The following is a 17,048-nucleotide window of genomic DNA, read 5'->3' as shown; positions in this document are numbered from 1 at the left end:
AGCTTATTAAGATGATTTTCTCAATGGAAGCATCACAAATTAGATGTGATTTCATTAAGTCTTCACTGAGCTCCCAAAATAACACACACAGACAATGCGGTTATTACTTTTGCACGTGAGATCTCTCATACTTTGGACTCTCCTCCCACTTTTGGTGACAATGTCTGGTGGCATATTCTTTCACACTCACTTACGCCCTTTTACCGACATGTGAATAACAAATGTTTACAACATAATTTCTCGTTAAGTAAATTTGTCTCTCTCAATATGACACAATAAAATTATGGCTTTTTTTGTGCTTATTCATACAAAACTGGTTCAGCCAGGTACCCTGCCCTATTAATTATTTTCTATATGGAATTAATCTATACAAACCTCTCCCTTACCTTAACGACAAATGTTGGGAATAGATTTTTTCTGTATACCTTGTCAGATAGTGTACGAGTCCCTCCTTTATCCCCCTCCCCACTGCATTGTGTAGAAGTACATAAAAACAGCTATGTAGGATTTCCTCACCATTTTTGGCAGTTTGGAATCATTACAGAGAAACATGAAATATTCTGGGAGTCGCAACATGATGATCGTGTTGATTTGTGTGTTTATAGCTGGTAAGAGCGTAATAAATACCTTTGCTAAAAGGCAGTTTAAGCAAGTCAGTGTGAATCTCTCAGTGATTAATGCTCCTACTGCATTAACTACTATTAACTACTCAGTCCTTTATCATTCCAAGGTCAATAACATGAACATCGTTAAGTTGGGCAATAATAGCCTCAGCACCCTAGGACAGTGAAAGTTACTGTCCTACTTCCTATTCCTGTCTATTTATTATTATAGTTACTGTCCTACTTCCTATTCCTGTCTATTTATTATTATAGTTACTGTCCTACTTCCTATTCCTGTCTATTTATTATTATAGTTACTGTCCTACTTCCTATTCCTGTCTATTTATTATTATAGTTACTGTTGTTGTTTCTTGTACTTGTTGTTGTTATCTATGTACAATGTAATTAACAACTGACATGGCTGGCAAGTCAAACCTATGAATTCTGCGTGAATTCACCATGATTAGCTTGAATAAACTCATTGTTAACATGCCTGAGGACACGTTTAGCAGCAGTAACTGCAGAGAGTGTCAAACAAGTGTGTTCACCTCTAAACACTGCGCTTAATATATTGTATCCACTAAACAGCGAGGAGCGGGTAGTTTATACATTTAATGCAGATAAAATGGAGATTGAATCTACCTCCCCTCAGATTTTACCTATTGGGTCCTAGGTCACCACCACATGTGTAGTGAATATATCACTTTGCTAATAAATTCATATATAATTTATTTGGAAAAACCAAGCAAGAAAGGCCATAAAACATATTACCTTTATTTATTGTATAGAGCAGTGAGGTAGGATACCCGCAGTTTGACAGTCTGTCTATGGAGCCTTGTCTGTGTATGTCTGCATTGTGCTTACTCTCCAAATGTTATCATCTTATCTGTGTGCTACTTTATGTGTATGTCTGCATTGTGTTTGTACTGTGTGCATGTCAGAATTGTACCTGCTCTGTGTGCATGTAAGCTTGAAGCTATTCTATGTGTATGTCTGCATTGTGTCTGTACTGTGTGCATGTCAGAATTGTACCTGCTCTGTGTTCATGTAAGCATGAAGCTACTCTGTGTGTATGTCTGCACTGTACCTGCTCTGTTTGTATGTCATTTTGTGTCTGCTCTGTGTGTATGTCTTCATGTGCCTACTCTGTGTGTATGTCTGCACTGTACCTGCTCTGTTTGTATGTCATTTTGTGTCTGCTCTGTGTGTATGTCTTCATGTGCCTACTCTGTGTGTATGTCTGCACTGTACCTGCTCTGTGTGCATGTCAACTTGAACCTACTCTATGTTTATGTCTTCTTGTGTCTCCTCAGTGTGTATGTATTTTTGTACTTGGCCTGCGCATATGTTGGCACTATACCTTCCATGTGTGTATATCGGCACTGTACCTGTGCCGTGTGTTAGTTGGCACTGTACCTGCTCTGTGTGTATGTCTTCTTGTACTTGCTCTGTGTGTATGTAGGAACTGTATCTGCTCTGTGTATGTCTGTACTATACCTGCCATGTGTGTACATCGGCACTGTACCTGCTCTGTGTGTTTGTTGGCACTGTACCTACTGTGTATATGCCGGCACTGTACCTGCTCTGTTCTGGTATTTACCTATTATGTTAGTAAATATATTATTCCTATTATGTTGCATGCATGCAATTTACATATCCTGCATGCTTCCAGAAGTTAATTTGTGTTGGACATGATTTTTCTACTTGCGTGCTTAGTTCTTATTTATTTATTTATTTTGAAATACTTTATTGAGGTGTAATGATGCAGGTACATGACAAAAATGCATCTTCTCGAATACATCTTGGATTGTAACAAGCAAAAATTAACAGCCTATGAATAAATACATAGAAATAGTGATCAGCATGAAAATACACAATAATACAAATAGGGTTCTAGTTGACATTAGGAGGTACACTCAGTTTGTGTATGTGTGTTCTGTCATGGTACGATCGAAATGGAGGTTCTTGGAGGTGGAGGTGTCAGACCCATATACAACTAAGTGTATAGTGGATGTATTATTGGTGTAACACGTGATAACAGCGTGAGACAGCCTTTCCATATGTGAGTTAGCTCTTTCGCTTGTCTCAAATGAGGGTGTTGTGAAATGTGAAAGTAAAATATACTAAACCCTCCAGGGAATATGTAGCGGTTACCCCGGGTAGTAGATGGGTTTCCACCGCTGGAGGGTGTCCTTCTCCCGATGAGTGAGGTGTATTCTCAGCATCCAGTCTTCATCCAGGGTGAGGAAGCTCTTAAAAGAGCAAGTGTGATTAGCTGTATAGCTGGTTACCCCCAATAAGAGAAGTGACTCCAATGAGCATTTATTCCTGCTTATATACAACTTTACCAGCAAGGTCCTTGTGGGGCACTGGAACTGTAAATTTAGCAACCAATAAAAAAAAAGGCACATTGATAAGCCCACCCACTTTTTATGATGAGAATCCTCCCCTCTGCTTGGGAGATAATTGAGTTAATTACTGTATCAACTCAATTATCTCCAAGCTAAAAAAACATACTTTTATGCCATTTTTGTAACTTTAGGAGTTTACATGCGATATTAATAAATTGCATAATTTGGGGACAAACATATTCAAAATTCACTTGAATCGGTTCAGTGGTTCAGGAGATAGGTTAATGTCCTTCTGACTGACCGCACGCATGTTTTCCTGCCCAAAACAGTTCCAAGAATTCAGGCTGTGCGGTCGGTCTAACCCCTCATTCATATTTAGTTCAAATTGCACGAACGGAGTGATTCGTGCTTAATGTCAGTGGATGCGGCTCGTTGGACAGTTTGTTCCATAGAAATAACGCCCTGTTCGTATGGGTTTAGCCGAACGCACAAAAGGTAGAAGTTTCAGCTGTGTTCGTGTGAAAAGTAGCCGAAAATAGTTCCACATATTCGACGACCAAACACTGCTGAGTGCCTTCGACTAAACAAAACGGCCGCCGCCACGTGTTTGCACAGATGAGCGCCGACCACCCTGTATAACAATTAGAACATTGCGGTTTTCACTAATTTGGAGGTGTTACACGAGGCAGGGAGGTTAACGAGGTGGGTGGTCGGTCCTGGGTGGTCGATCATTCGGTAGAAAATTCATAATCCAAGCGGCTTGTATTATAACAGCAAGCTAGGTGAATTTAGACTAATGATTTAAATGAACGGCCTTTTAAAAATCCATACAGGGGTCTTGTTACAGAATATAAAAGAATACAAAACTCGATAATAAGGCTCTATAGTGCTCTTCTGTCATGTCTTCAACAGGAAGAATACACCCTACCGCTCCCATTCCTCCCTGGCCCATCTTCCTTGAGATATGCTCTATCTCTAGTTTTCTGTTAGCCCCCAAGGTTATGAGGGATCAGGATATGTAGGATAAAGGCGGAGTATGAGTGAAAGGTACTTGGGAGTGGAGCAAGGTGAGAAGAAAAAAGGGGATAGGTGGAGGGGTGGGGGGTGTTAGGACATGGCTTCTCCCTGTAAGAATTCTACCCACGGGTCCCAAATCTTCCCGTATAGGGGTATTTGTGAGAGGTGGAGAATCCCAGTTCTTCCATGACTCAGATAGAATCTACTTTGTGAATCCATTCCCGGACAGTGGGCGCTGCAGATTTTTTTTCAGTTTAGGTGAATAAGGAGGTTGACCGCTGTCAGAAGGTGCACAAGTAACATTGATGTGTGTTTAGGTAGCGGTGTGTGGAATAAGTAGAATAGTATGGGTTTTGGGTCAAGTGGGATACGGAATGCAGTAATGGTGTGGATTAATATCGTTATGTGTACCTGTGACAGTTTGAATAAGTGTTACCGTCTGTCATTCCCTTATTCCCATAAAAGAATATCGCCAATAATCCGCAGGGTAAAATATCGCTGGTGTCGCATAATAAACCACACATGAGCCAAAGCGTAATGCTGGAACAAGACTGGTTTAATGGAAGCAAGGGCATTCAATTTATACAGCATCAAACTTCTCCTCTGAGCCAGCAAGATAATTGAGTTTTGGAAACATACTAAACTCAATCATCTGCTGACCAGAAAAAGTTAATTTCAAATGTTTCATAAATATACTGTATATACATAAAAGCCCCACACCCCATATCCCTGTGTAGCTGAGTTTGATGGGAGTAACATATTAAAAATTCAAGCAAATCCGTTCGGTACTTTTCGAACGGCACTGTGTGGAAGTTTGACCGGCCTGCCACGAGGTTTTATCCGAAAAAAAGTTCCATAGAATTGGCAGCAACAGCCAGTCTCCGTTTGCGTGGATTTATACGAAAACCGCCAGAGATAGAATAAAGATGATTCTTCTTCGTTCTTGTTCGTCTACCGTATGGAGAAGTGGTACGTATGGGACTTCCATAGAGACCGGGTGTTTGTGCGAGTGCTATGCCCAAAACAATTCCAGGCACTCGATGACCAAGTCCCGCTGGCCGCGTTCGGGAGCCAAGATGGCCTCCGTCCATTGTTCTCAACATGTGCGTTGGTATGCACGAAATGGCGGCCACCTAGGAACATTCAATTCTAATTAGTATGTAGGTATGTAGATGAGCTGGTGAGTAGTGCCATCTCATGATTCTTTTATAGTTTCCCTCCTGAATGTTAGAATTTACAGAGGATTTGTTCACTTTAATTAATATTTTTGTCCACTCCTCCCTGGAAATATCTATTGCTAGGTCCCTGGCCCAAGATTGTGTAAATGATGGGAGTGTGAAATAAATGTTAACTCGCAGGTGGGGGTAAACTTGGAATTAATAATAACATTAATAAATAAAAATAATAACTTAAAAACCGAGTGTCAAGTCAGAGTCCTCACTCCTTTCTTTCAGCAATTCAGAGGCTAATCATACAAACAAACAATACATATACATTTGAAATAGGCTAGTAAATGTTGCTACCAAAACTAGCCATTGATTGAATGGAAAGTACACTAAATTAACATAGTAAAAGAGGCATAGACACATGATACAGTTACCACTCCATTGATCATCTGCTGAGAGTAAAAGAGAGAGGGTGTGTATAGTTGGGAAAAGGGAATATATATAAAGCAATGGCACAAGCCACATTTTAGCTGGCTATGCCGAGTAAATATTTTAAATATTAAAAGCCCTGTGAATTGCACATTTTCTCTCTCTTTAAAATTCACCTTCCTCTCTCTCTCTCTCTCTCTCTCTATATATATATATATATAGAGAGAGAGAGAGAGAGAGATAGAGAGAGAGAGAGAGAGAGAGAGAGAGAAAGGTGAATTTTAAAGAGAGAGAAAATGTGCAATTCACAGGGCTTTTAATATTTAAAATATTTACTCGGCATAGCCAGCTAAAATGTGGCTTGTGCCATTGCTTTAGATCTCAGGTCACCTCCTGTAGAAGTGGCGGGCAATTAAGCTCAAACACTTTTGGAAGAGTTTTAGGCAGCAACACTCGATATTTAATGGCCGTAGAGGCCCACTTAAATGGATATCGTGTTGTAATGGTGGCCCTCACATTTGGGGCAATGTTCAATGAAAGAATTTCACTTTTAGCGAAATTGACTTGAAAGTTAGATCATTCATTATAACATGAGATTTCTTGGATAAGATGTGGCATGGTATCTATCGGGTTGGAGATAATAAATAACAGATCGGCGGCAAATGCAGCACGCTTGTGGTTATCATTTGCATTCCTTGAATATCGGGGTTATCCCTTATGCCCTGTAAGAACGGTTCCATGACCAGGATGACGAGGAGAGGGGAAAGGGGGCACCCCTGTGTCGTGACGTTTCTGATGTGTTCTGGATCGGACAACTGTCTATTGATTTTAAGTCAAGCTGTGGGCTTGGAGTAGATCGCTCCAAGCAACTTTATCCAATTGAGACCAAAGCTCATAGCCTACACTGTGCTTAGAAGCATGGACCAGTCCACCCTGTCAAATGCCTTCTTGGCGATGATAGAGAGAAGGAGAGATTGAGCAGTGGATAATTTAGAGAGATAGATCAAATTGAGGAACTTGGTGGTATTGGTTTTGGCGTCCCTCCCTGGTACAAAACCAACCTGATCAGGGTAGACTAGTCACCCCAGAAACGTCTGCAGGCGATTGGCTAGGATTTTAGTAAATATTTTTAAATCAACGTTAATGAGGGAAATGGGTCTGTAACTGCCACATTCTGTGGAATCTTTTCCAGGGTTTGGGATTAGGGTAACATGAGCTTCGAGTGCAGAATGGGGAAGGCCTATTTCAGAGGTAAGCAAATTGAATGCTTTCAAAAAGGGTTGTTATAGTTCTTGTAAGAGCAATTGATAATATTTGGCTGTAAATCCATCTGGGCCTGGCCTTTTGCCAGGTGGAAGGTGTTTAATGACCATATGCAGTTCATCAGGATGGAGGGGTTCATCAAATGCTTGTAGGGGATTGTAGGGGATTGTGTGTTTGATCCTAGATTCTAGATTTTTAATCATGCACTCCTTGGGAGGTGGTGTGTCTTGGGATGTATATAAATCGTGAAATCGTCATGATGTCGGGGATTAAGTACAAAGGTTTGCCAGAACCCATTTAGATTTTTTCTATAAATGTTGATCGTTGCTGTTGTTGGAGAGCCCTAGCCAATAGTTTTCCACATTTACCTCCGTGGGAGTAGTATTTATATTTGGTAAGCAGTAGCTTTCTTTTGGTTTGCATATTTAATAAGATTTGAAGCTTGGAACGCACATTAATTAAGTGGTTATAGTCAAGAGATAGTGTAGCTTGATGTTTATTTTCTAATTCCCTGATGTCCGAGACAAGCTGTTTTACTTCAGCTTCTCTCAGCTTTTTCTTTTTGGATGCTGTGGATTTTTTGGATGCCATACCCCTGGAAAAAAAGCATTCTGTTTAATGAAAGCCACAGCTGGCCTTTTATGCAAGTCCCCAAGCAAGGTGTACACCCACATGGACCTTGTTGGGGACAGGGAGACAAAGCTTACAAATTAATCAAAACAGTAATTAAATGTATGACACCCCCATAGCAAACATACAATCCCTCCCCTCTGCCTGTGAGATAATTGAGTCAGATACTGTATTAACCCAATTATCTCCAGGCAGAAAAAACACATTTTACAAAACCCCCAAAGTAGACCAAAAACACAACATATCCCCAGTAGCTGTCGGCTGGGATAACTTAGAAAACAAATTGGCCATATTCTGATACTGCCTTTATACATACAGTTAGATTAGTGATGAGAATAATATATATCTGCAGGTCTCAAGGGGATTCACATATTTATACGAGATGAGTCTGGGCGGCTATTTACGTATTCGCCCATGTTTTTATTATGTTTTTTCAGAATCACTTTCTTCCCATTTTTTTTTTTTTCACTTTATGTGTGTGTTTAGTGTCAATTAAGACTAATAAATATTACCTTTTTAATACTTTTATATAATTGTGTTGGTTCTATTCTCAGTGGGTAATCTATTGGGATCAGGTACCCTGACCTCTCTTTTGACCATTTCTCAATAGCATTCCTTTTTGTAATTCTCAAATTGTTTATCTAGTGTTAGGCCATTGTTGCTCAGAATATTTCTGCCCTTGTGGTCACGTCCTTTTCTAGTTATTAAAGTAACCCTCTTGGAATCTGTGGTTTTGGAGTGTTGGGGCTGCCCATTCAAGAAAGTGGGTTTCTTGGAAGAAAGCCAGATCGGCCTTTAATTTGTGAATTTCTGACAGCGCCAGTGATCTTTTTTTCAGGGGAATTCAGTCCTTGAACGTTGAGGGATACTACTCAAATGGTTGTCTCTGAGGGTCGTGCAGTATATGGGGTCTGTGGGTTCCACCACCTAGATTGCAGAGTGCAAAAAAAGAAAGGAAGAGGGGAAAGTCAGAGAACAAGGTAATTGAGGTGAGTATCAGTAATCAAGGACTAAATGCTTATTGGTATAAATCATATAGAGAACGTGGGTTGTGCACTAAGAGCTTTGGTGTCGATCCCTGATTGGGTGAAATGCCAACAGGGACGCGGATTCGACACCACTCTGGTTAGTCTAATAACCAATGAGTGGTTAATAGAGAAGGGGTTGTATCAGAAAGTGTAACAAGATAAGGATTCAACGGCAAGAATCTCTGTCTTAGAATGAGTAAGTCAATAGTAGTGGGCTAAATAGGGCGGGGAAGCCACTATAAGTGTGATTGCCTAGAGCAGGGATAGGCAACCTTCGGCACTCCAGATGTTGTGGACTACATCCCCCATAATGCTCTTACATCCATAATGCTGTCAAAGCATCATGGGAGGTGTAGTCCAAAACATCTGGAGTGCCGAAGGTTGCCTATGCCTGGCCTAGAGCATGGATGGCATGATACATACCATATAGACGCCTGTTCAGTTCTTCTGTGTCAGGGATACCTGATGTGTGGCATGTGATCCTGACATATGGGGAAAAGAGTCTAGTCGGTGAGTGGGAACATATGTCCATATTACAAGTGGACAGTGTAATACAGCAAACAATACATTGTTAATAGCATAAACAAAACTGGCAGTTTGCTTTGAGTTGGACAATTAGTTGCAAAATATTGGAACATCCAATGCGTAATGACTTGCCTCTTTTTTTTATCCCCCTTCATAACATAAACTTGTATTCCATCCCCTGCCCCCCCCCCCTCCTATTGTGGCTGAGAAGGGGTTAGCATTAGTGATGTCGCGAACATAAAATTTTCGGTTCGCGAAGTGAACGCGAACTTCCACAAATGTTCGCGAACGGGCGAACCGGGCAAACCGCCATAGACTTCAATGGGCAGGCAAATTTTAAAACCCACATGGACTATTTCTGGCCACAATAGTGATGGAAACGTTGTTTCAAGGGGACTAACACCTGGACTGTGGCATGCCGGAGGGGGATCCATTGCAAAACTCCTATGGAAAATTACATAGTTAATGCAGAGTCTGGTTTTAATCCATAAAGGGCATAAATCACCTAACATTCCTAAATTGCTTGGAATAACCTGCTTTAAAATATCAGGTATGATGTTGTATCGATCAGGTAGTGTAAGGGTTACGCCCGCTTCACAGTGACAGACCAAACTCCCCGTTTAACGCACCGCAAACAACCGCAAACAGTTAATTTGCACAACCGCAAACTCCCCATTTGCACAAGGTTGGATACCAAGCTAGCCATGTCCCGTTCCTTGTCCTCACTGATGTCATTGAAGGTCTCTTTCTCCACCCAGCCACGTACAACACCAAGGGTCCCCGAAAGGTGACAACAAGCCCCATGGGACGCCTGCTGTGTTTGGTCTTCCACCTCCTCAAAGCCACCTTCCTCCTCTGACTCCTCTTCTTCAGACTCCTCTCTCTGCACTGCCTCTCTCTGCGTTATTATAAGGTGTGTTAAGTAATACTATTCCTATCAGTTTAATCCCTGTTACGTCCCCTATCAGGGGACGTGTATATAAGGCATCGATTTTAGGAAGCGGGAGATGGAAAAACATGCTGGGTCGGTCCTCCTACTTCAAATTTGGGGCACTGCACGTGCAATCTAATGTGCCACCAGATAGGAGTGGTGTGTTAAGTAGTCCCCCTCATCAGGCCTTTTTTTAGTCGAATGTATCGCCCACTGTCAGTCCTTTCGGGATCCATCCCTCATTCATCTTAATAAAGGTGAGGTAATCTAGACTTTTTTGACCTAGGCGACTTCTCTTCTCAGTGACAATACCTCCTGCTGCACTGAAGGTCCTTTCTGACAAGACACTTGAAGCGGGGCAGGCCAGAAGTTCTATCGCAAATTGGGATAGCTCAGGCCAAAGGTCAAGCCTGCACACCCAGTAGTCAAGGGGTTCATCACTCCTCAGAGTGTCGATATCTGCAGTTAAGGGGAGGTAGTCTGCTACCTGTCGGTCGAGTCGTTCTCTGAGGGTGGACCCCGAAGGGCTGTGGCGATGCGTAGGACTTAAAAAGCTCTGCATGTCCTCCATCAACAACACGTCTGTAAAGCGTCCTGTCCTTGCCGGCTTGGTCGTGGGAGGAGGAGGAGGATTACTTTCACCTCTTCCCCTGTTAGATTCCCGTTGTGCTGTGACATCACCCTTATACGCTGTGTAAAGCATACTTTTTAATTGATTTTGGAACTGCTGCATCCTTTCCGACTTGCCGTAATTTGGTAACATTTCAGGCACTTTCTGCTTATACCGGGGGTCTAGTAGCATGGACACCCAGTACAGGTTGTTCTCCTTCAGCCTTTTTATACGAGGGTCCCTCAACAGGCACGACAGCATGAAAGACCCCATTTGCACAAGGTTGGATGCCGAACTACTTATGTCCTGTTCCTCGTCCTCAGTGATCTCTCTGAAGATATGTTCTTCCCCCCAGCCACGTACAACACCACGGGTCCAAGATAGGTGACAACGAGCACCCTGGGATGCCTGTTGTGGTTGGTCTTCCTCCTCCTCCTCAAAGCCACATTCCTCCTCTGACTCCTCTTCCTCACAATCCTCTTCCAGCGTTGCCGCAGGTCCAGCAAGCGATGCTGATAAGGCTGTTTATGGTGGTGATAGTGACCACAACTCTTCCTCTTCACGCTCATCTATGGCCTGATTCAGCACTCTTCGCAGGGCACGCTCCAGGAAGAAAACAAATGGTATGATGTCGCTGATGGTGCCTTCGGTGCGACTGACTAGGTTTGTCACCTTCTCAAAAGGACGCATGAGCCTACAGGCATTGTGCATCAGCGTCCAGTGCAAAAAAATCCCCAGCTCTGCAGAGGCTGTCCTAGCACCCCGGTCATACAAATACTCGTTAACGGCTTTTTCTTGTTGGAGCAGGCGGTCGAACATTAGGAGTGTTGAATTCCAACGTGTCGGGCTGTCGCAAATCAAGCGCCTCACTGGCATGTTGTTTCGCCGCTGGATATCGGAAAAGTGCGCCATGGCCGTGTGGGAACGCCTGAAATGGCCACACACCTTCCTGGCCTGCTTCAGGACGTCCTGTAAGCCTGGGTACTTATGCACAAAGTGTTGTACAATCAGATTACACACATGTGCCATGCACGGCACATGTGTCAACTTGCCCAAATGCAATGCCGCCAACAAATTTCTTCCATTGTTACAAACCACTTTGCCGATCTCCAGTTGGTGCGGAGTCAGCCACTGATCCACCTGTGCATTCAGGGTGGACAGGATTGCTGGTCCGGTGTGACTCTCTGCTTTCAGGCAAGTCAACCCCAAGACGGCAGGACACTGCCGTATCCGGGATGTGGAACAGTACCTGGGGAGCTGGGGGGGTGCCGTTGATGTGGAGCAAGACGCAGCAGCAGAAGAGGGCTCAGCCGAGGAGGTTATGGAAGAGGATGGAGTAGGAGGAGTAGAGGAGGTGGCAGCAGGCCTGCCTGCAAGTCGTGGCGGTGTCACCAACTCCTCTACAGAGCCACGCATTCCATGCTTGGCAGCCGTCAGCAGGTTTACCCAATGCGCAGTGTAGGTGAAATACCTGCCCTGACCATGCTTTGCAGACCAGGTATCAGTGGTCAGATGGACCCTTGCCCCAACACTGTGTGCCAGACATGCCATTACTTCCTATTGCACAATCGAGTACAGGTTGGGGATTGCCTTTTGTGCAAAGAAATTTTGGCCGGGTACCTTCCACTGCAGTGTCCCAATAGCTACAATTTTTTTGAACGCCTCAGACTCCACCAGCTTGTATGGTAAAAGCTGGTGGGCTAAAAGTTCAGTCAAGCCAGCTGTCAGACGCCAGGCAAGGGGGTGACTTTGTGACATTGGCTTCTTACGCTCAAACATGTCCTTGACAGACACCTGACTGTGGGCAGATGAGCAGGAACTGCTCAAGGCGAGAGATAGAGGTGCGGATGGTTGAGAGGGGGAAAGGAGGACAGCAGTGGTTAACGTGGCTGAAGATGCTGGACCAGGAGGAGGATGGCGGCTTTGAGTTTGTGTGCTGCTTGTATTCATGTGTTGATCCCATAGGCGTTTGTGATGTGCGATCATGTGCCTTTACAAAGCAGTTGTACCTAGGTGGGTGTTGGACTTCCCACAACTCAGTTTCTTTTGGCAAAGGTTGCAAATGGCATCGCTGTTGTCAGAGGCAGACACACAAAAAAAATGACACACTGCTGAGCTCTGCAATGACGGCATTCTGGTGGTGGACACAGCATGCGTTGATTGGTGTGCTGTCTGGCTGACCCCGGGTGCCGATGCATGCTGTCTGACTGTGCCACTGGCTCCTTGCGACGACCTCCCCCTGCTTCCAACTCGTCTCCTCCTCCTCCTCTCTGTCTCCAATCTGAACTTTCCCCCTGTTCTTCTTCTCTTCTAGCGGGCACCCACGTGACATCCACGGACGCATCGTCATCATCAACCGCTTCACTTGTATCTGACAACTCAGCAAAGGAAGCAGCAGTGGGTACAACATCATCATCATCACACCGTACGTGTGTAATGCTGCCTGACTGAGACGTATCCCTGTTATCTACATCCTCTGGCAATAATGGTTGCGCATCATTAATTTCTTCCAACTGATGTGTAAATAACTCCTATGACATACCAAGTGAAGCGTCTGTGATGCTAGTGTTGGTGGTGGCGGCAGGCGGGCAAGTGGTAACTTGAGAGGTGCCCGAAGCTAAGCTGGAGGAGGATGGTGCGTCGAGGTTCCGAGCGGAAGCTGTAGAAGATTGGGTGTCCTATGTTAGCCAGTCAACTATGTCCTCAGAACTTTTCAAGTTCAGGGTACGTGGCCTCTGAACACTGGGCATTATTCTAGGGCCAAAAGGAATCACAGAACCACAACCACGACGGCCCCTGCGGGGTGGCCTGCCTCTGCCTGTCATTTTTTTTTCGATTAGTGGTACTATGCGTGCAAGCTACTGTGACACCAGATATGAGTTGCACTGGTGTGACACTGTGCCCTGGCAGGCCCTGAAACGCACACTCGTGAAGGAAACTGACTGCTATTATATTACAGTCCAAAAAGTTTTTTTTTTTTTTTTTAAATGCAAGCTATTGTGACACCAGTGAGTGAGTGGTGGCACTGGGCAGGACCTGAAACGCACACTAGTGAAGGAAACTGACTGCTATTATACTACATTAAAATAGTTTTTTTTGTTTAAATGCAAGCTCTTGTGACACCAGTGAGTGAGTGGTGGCACTGGGCAAGTGGGCACAGTATCCACTGTGAGCCTGACACAGAAGCTGGCAGGTAGGCAACTGCAATTAGATTACACAGGAAAAAAAAAGCAGACTGATGTTCTAGCCCTAAAAAGGGCTTTTTGGGGTGCTGTCCTTATAGCAGAGATCAGATGAGTCCTTCAGGACTGTAGTGGACACTGAATACACTAGCCTAGCTATCAATTCCCCTATCAAATCAGCAGCAGCTACACTGTCCCTACTCTCACTAAGAATGCAGCTTCACAATGAATGTAAAATGGATGCTGTCCAGGAGGTGGGAGGGTCTGGGAGGGAGGGTCTGCTGCTGAATGGCTGGAATGTGCCTGCTGACTGTGAAGTACAGGCCAGGGTCAAAGTTTACTCAATGATGACGAATAGGGGGCGGACCGAACAGCGCATGTGTTCGCCGTCCGTGACGAACGCGAACAAGCGATGTTCGCCAGGAACTCTTCGCTGGCGAACAGTTCGGGACATCACTAGTTAGCATTCCTCTTAACCGTAATCTCATGTAAGCAACTAGAAATATATATATATATATTTTGTTTTTGTTTATTATTATTTTTAACCAAATTACCCCAATCAGGGTCTCCCAGTAGGAAGAATGAAGGGATGTGGGGAGTAGTTTAGGCTGGGCACCAAAAAGGCTCATGTTCCCCCAGTGCCTTATGGGGAGGGTTATGCCATTATCACCCCTAAAATCTGCCTTGTGAGTTGCTCAGATGTGGCTAAGTCTATGAGGGTTTAGTTTAGGTCTAGTGTGTGGGCCTTACTGCTTTGCAATAAGTATCATAGGGTGCTAGAATTATGGAATCTGGAGACTAAGGTAAGCCAATATTGCATACGACCTGAGCCCAGGCATGATCTCATATCCTGATTTAGGTAAACTAGAAAAATGGTCAGAGTTGTTGCAACTGACATTTAATGTGGATAAGTGCAAGATAATGCATCTTGGATGTAAAAACCCAAGGGCAGAGTAGAGAATATTTGATAGAGTCCTAACCTCAACATCTGAGGAAAGGGATTTAGGGGTGGTTATTTGTGATGACTTAAGGGTAGGCAGATGATGTAATAGAGCGGGAGGAAATGTTAGCAGAATGCTTTGTTGTATAGGGAGAGGTATTAGCAGTAGAAAGAGTGAAGTGCTCATGCCATTGTACAGAATACTGGTGAGACCTCACTTAGAGTATTGTACACAGTACTGGAAACCGTATCTCCAGAAAGATATTGATACTTTAGAGAGAGTTCAGAGAAGGACTACTAAACTGGTTCGTGGATTGGAGGATAAAACTTACAAGGAAAGGTTAAAGGACCACTATAGGCACACAGACCACTTCAGCTCAATGAAGTGGTCTGGGTGCCAGGTCCAACTAGGATTAACCCTGCCTGCTGTAAACATAGCAGTTTCAGATAAACTGTTTACATATGGGTTAATCCAGCCTCTAGTGGCTGTCTCACTGACAGCCGCTAGAGGTGCTTCCGCGCTTCTCACTGTGATTTTTCATTGAGAATGCTTTCCTATGGATTGGCTGAATGCGCGCATGCGCATTCAGCCGATGACGACCAAAGGAGGAGGAGAGTCCCCACCCCCCTTCCTTCCCCTTCAGCCTGGCGGGAGTGGGACCCTGAGGGTGGGGGCACCCTCAGGGCACTATAGTGCCAGGAAAACAAGTCCTTTAAAGGATCTTAACATGTACAGCTTGGAGGAAGGACGAGACAGGGGGAATATGATAGAAACATTTAAATACATAAAGGGAATCAACACAGTAAAGGAGGAGACTATATTTAAAAGAAGAAAAGCTACCACAACAAGACGACATAGTCTTAAATTAGAGGGGCAAAGGTTTAAAAATAATATCAGGAAGTATTACTTTACTGAGAGGGTAGTGTATGCATGGAATAGCCTTCCAGCTGAAGTGGTAGAGGTTAACACAGTAAAGGAGTTTAAGCATGCGTGGGATAGGCATAAGGCTATCCTAACTATAAGATAAGGCCAGAGCCTAATGAAAGTATTTAGAAAATTGGGCAGACTAGATGGGAATGAATGGTTCTTATCTGCTGTCACATGTTTCTATGTTTTTATTTCCACTTAGGGGTGTACTCACTTTTGTTGCCAACAGTTTAGGCATTAATGGCTGTGTGTTGAGTTAAAATCTAGGGGACAGCCAATTTACACTGTTATACAGGCTGTTCACTTATTACTTTACATGTTAGCAGAGTGTAATTTCATCAGTGTTGTCACAAAGATATAATAACATATTTACAAAAATGTGAGGGTTGTACTCACTATTGTGAGATACTGTACATCAGAAAAAGAAAAAGAAAATGAGAATTCACTGTGAGTAAAAGAAACTAAACTTAGAATTTTTACCTTATGGCATATGTCATCTCTACATCCTCTTTTAAAGAGTAACAGTATATATGTTAGGGCTATATTCAGTGACCAATGCTAGTGGGTCAAGTCAGGGGACTTGGTGTTTGAGCCTTATCTTGTTGTGCCTCGGACAGTCTCTGCAAGAAGGCGTTGGAGTCCCCTGTGGGTGATAGGGTAAGTGCTGCATCTCCTTGAGTCACTATTAGGGAACCATATGCTCCCCAGTTGTACTTGATCAGAGACAGTTCTCTTTGTTCCGTTTATATAGTAAATGGTAGATCCCCATAGACAGCCCTAAAATTTTACATTTTCCAGTTCTCTGAAGTGGTTCATGATGGCGGTTTGAACCGCAACATCAGTTGTTATCACTATGTTGTCTATTGGAACTACATGTGGTGCAGCAGCAGCTTTGCATACTCTGACAGCGGCTGTTATTAGTGCTCAAAACTAATAACTTGAATTCCTTTAATTCCTATTGAAACTCGAAGCCTTTGAGTGAAGGGCAGCAGTGCATCTCCTCCAACATTCTCTGGGACACCTCTCAGGCATATATTGTGTCTTCTGTGCCTGGTTTCAAGTAATGTGACAGATCTGGAAAGTATTTGCACCTGCTGGGACAGGCTGTCTACTTGAGTCTGGGTGTTCTGCAGCTTTCTCTTCTGGGCACTTTCTTTAGCTTCTACTGCATCTAGTTTTTGTCTGGGGACTCCCATCTCCATTTGCGGCTCCAGGTGGTCGGACCTCCAGACCTTCCTCGCGATCTGTAGGAGACTTTTAATATCTCCATTAGTGGCCGGTGAAGAGTCTTAGTCTGAGTCTGAGTCCTGAAAAAAAAAGCGCCGTTTAGGGAGAGGTAAGCTTCTCGCTGCCTCTATACGATCCCTCTGAGGGCTCCTCCTCAAACCGCGCTACAGGCACCATCTTGGTTGAGCTTGACGAAGCGGGTCTCTCTAAAGACAGTCT

At 43.8% G+C, this 17,048-nt stretch overlaps 1 protein-coding gene across 1 annotated transcript in view; it reads left to right on the top strand.

The window, feature by feature from the left end:
• Positions 1 to 510: 510 nt before the first annotated feature.
• LOC134573260 (uncharacterized) overlaps positions 511 to 17,048 on the top strand; it is a 41,228-nt gene continuing 24,690 nt past the window's right edge. Inside the window, exon 1 of the mRNA XM_063432893.1 lies at positions 511 to 608. Within this exon, the coding sequence (XP_063288963.1) occupies positions 551 to 608 (58 nt within the window). The 5' untranslated portion in view covers positions 511 to 550. The remainder of the gene's footprint in view (positions 609 to 17,048) is intronic.

Source organism: Pelobates fuscus, chromosome 9 (genome assembly GCF_036172605.1).
Source record: "Pelobates fuscus isolate aPelFus1 chromosome 9, aPelFus1.pri, whole genome shotgun sequence".
In the NCBI taxonomy this organism is placed as follows: domain Eukaryota; kingdom Metazoa; phylum Chordata; class Amphibia; order Anura; family Pelobatidae; genus Pelobates; species Pelobates fuscus.
This window is presented reverse-complemented; position numbering and strand designations above follow the sequence as displayed.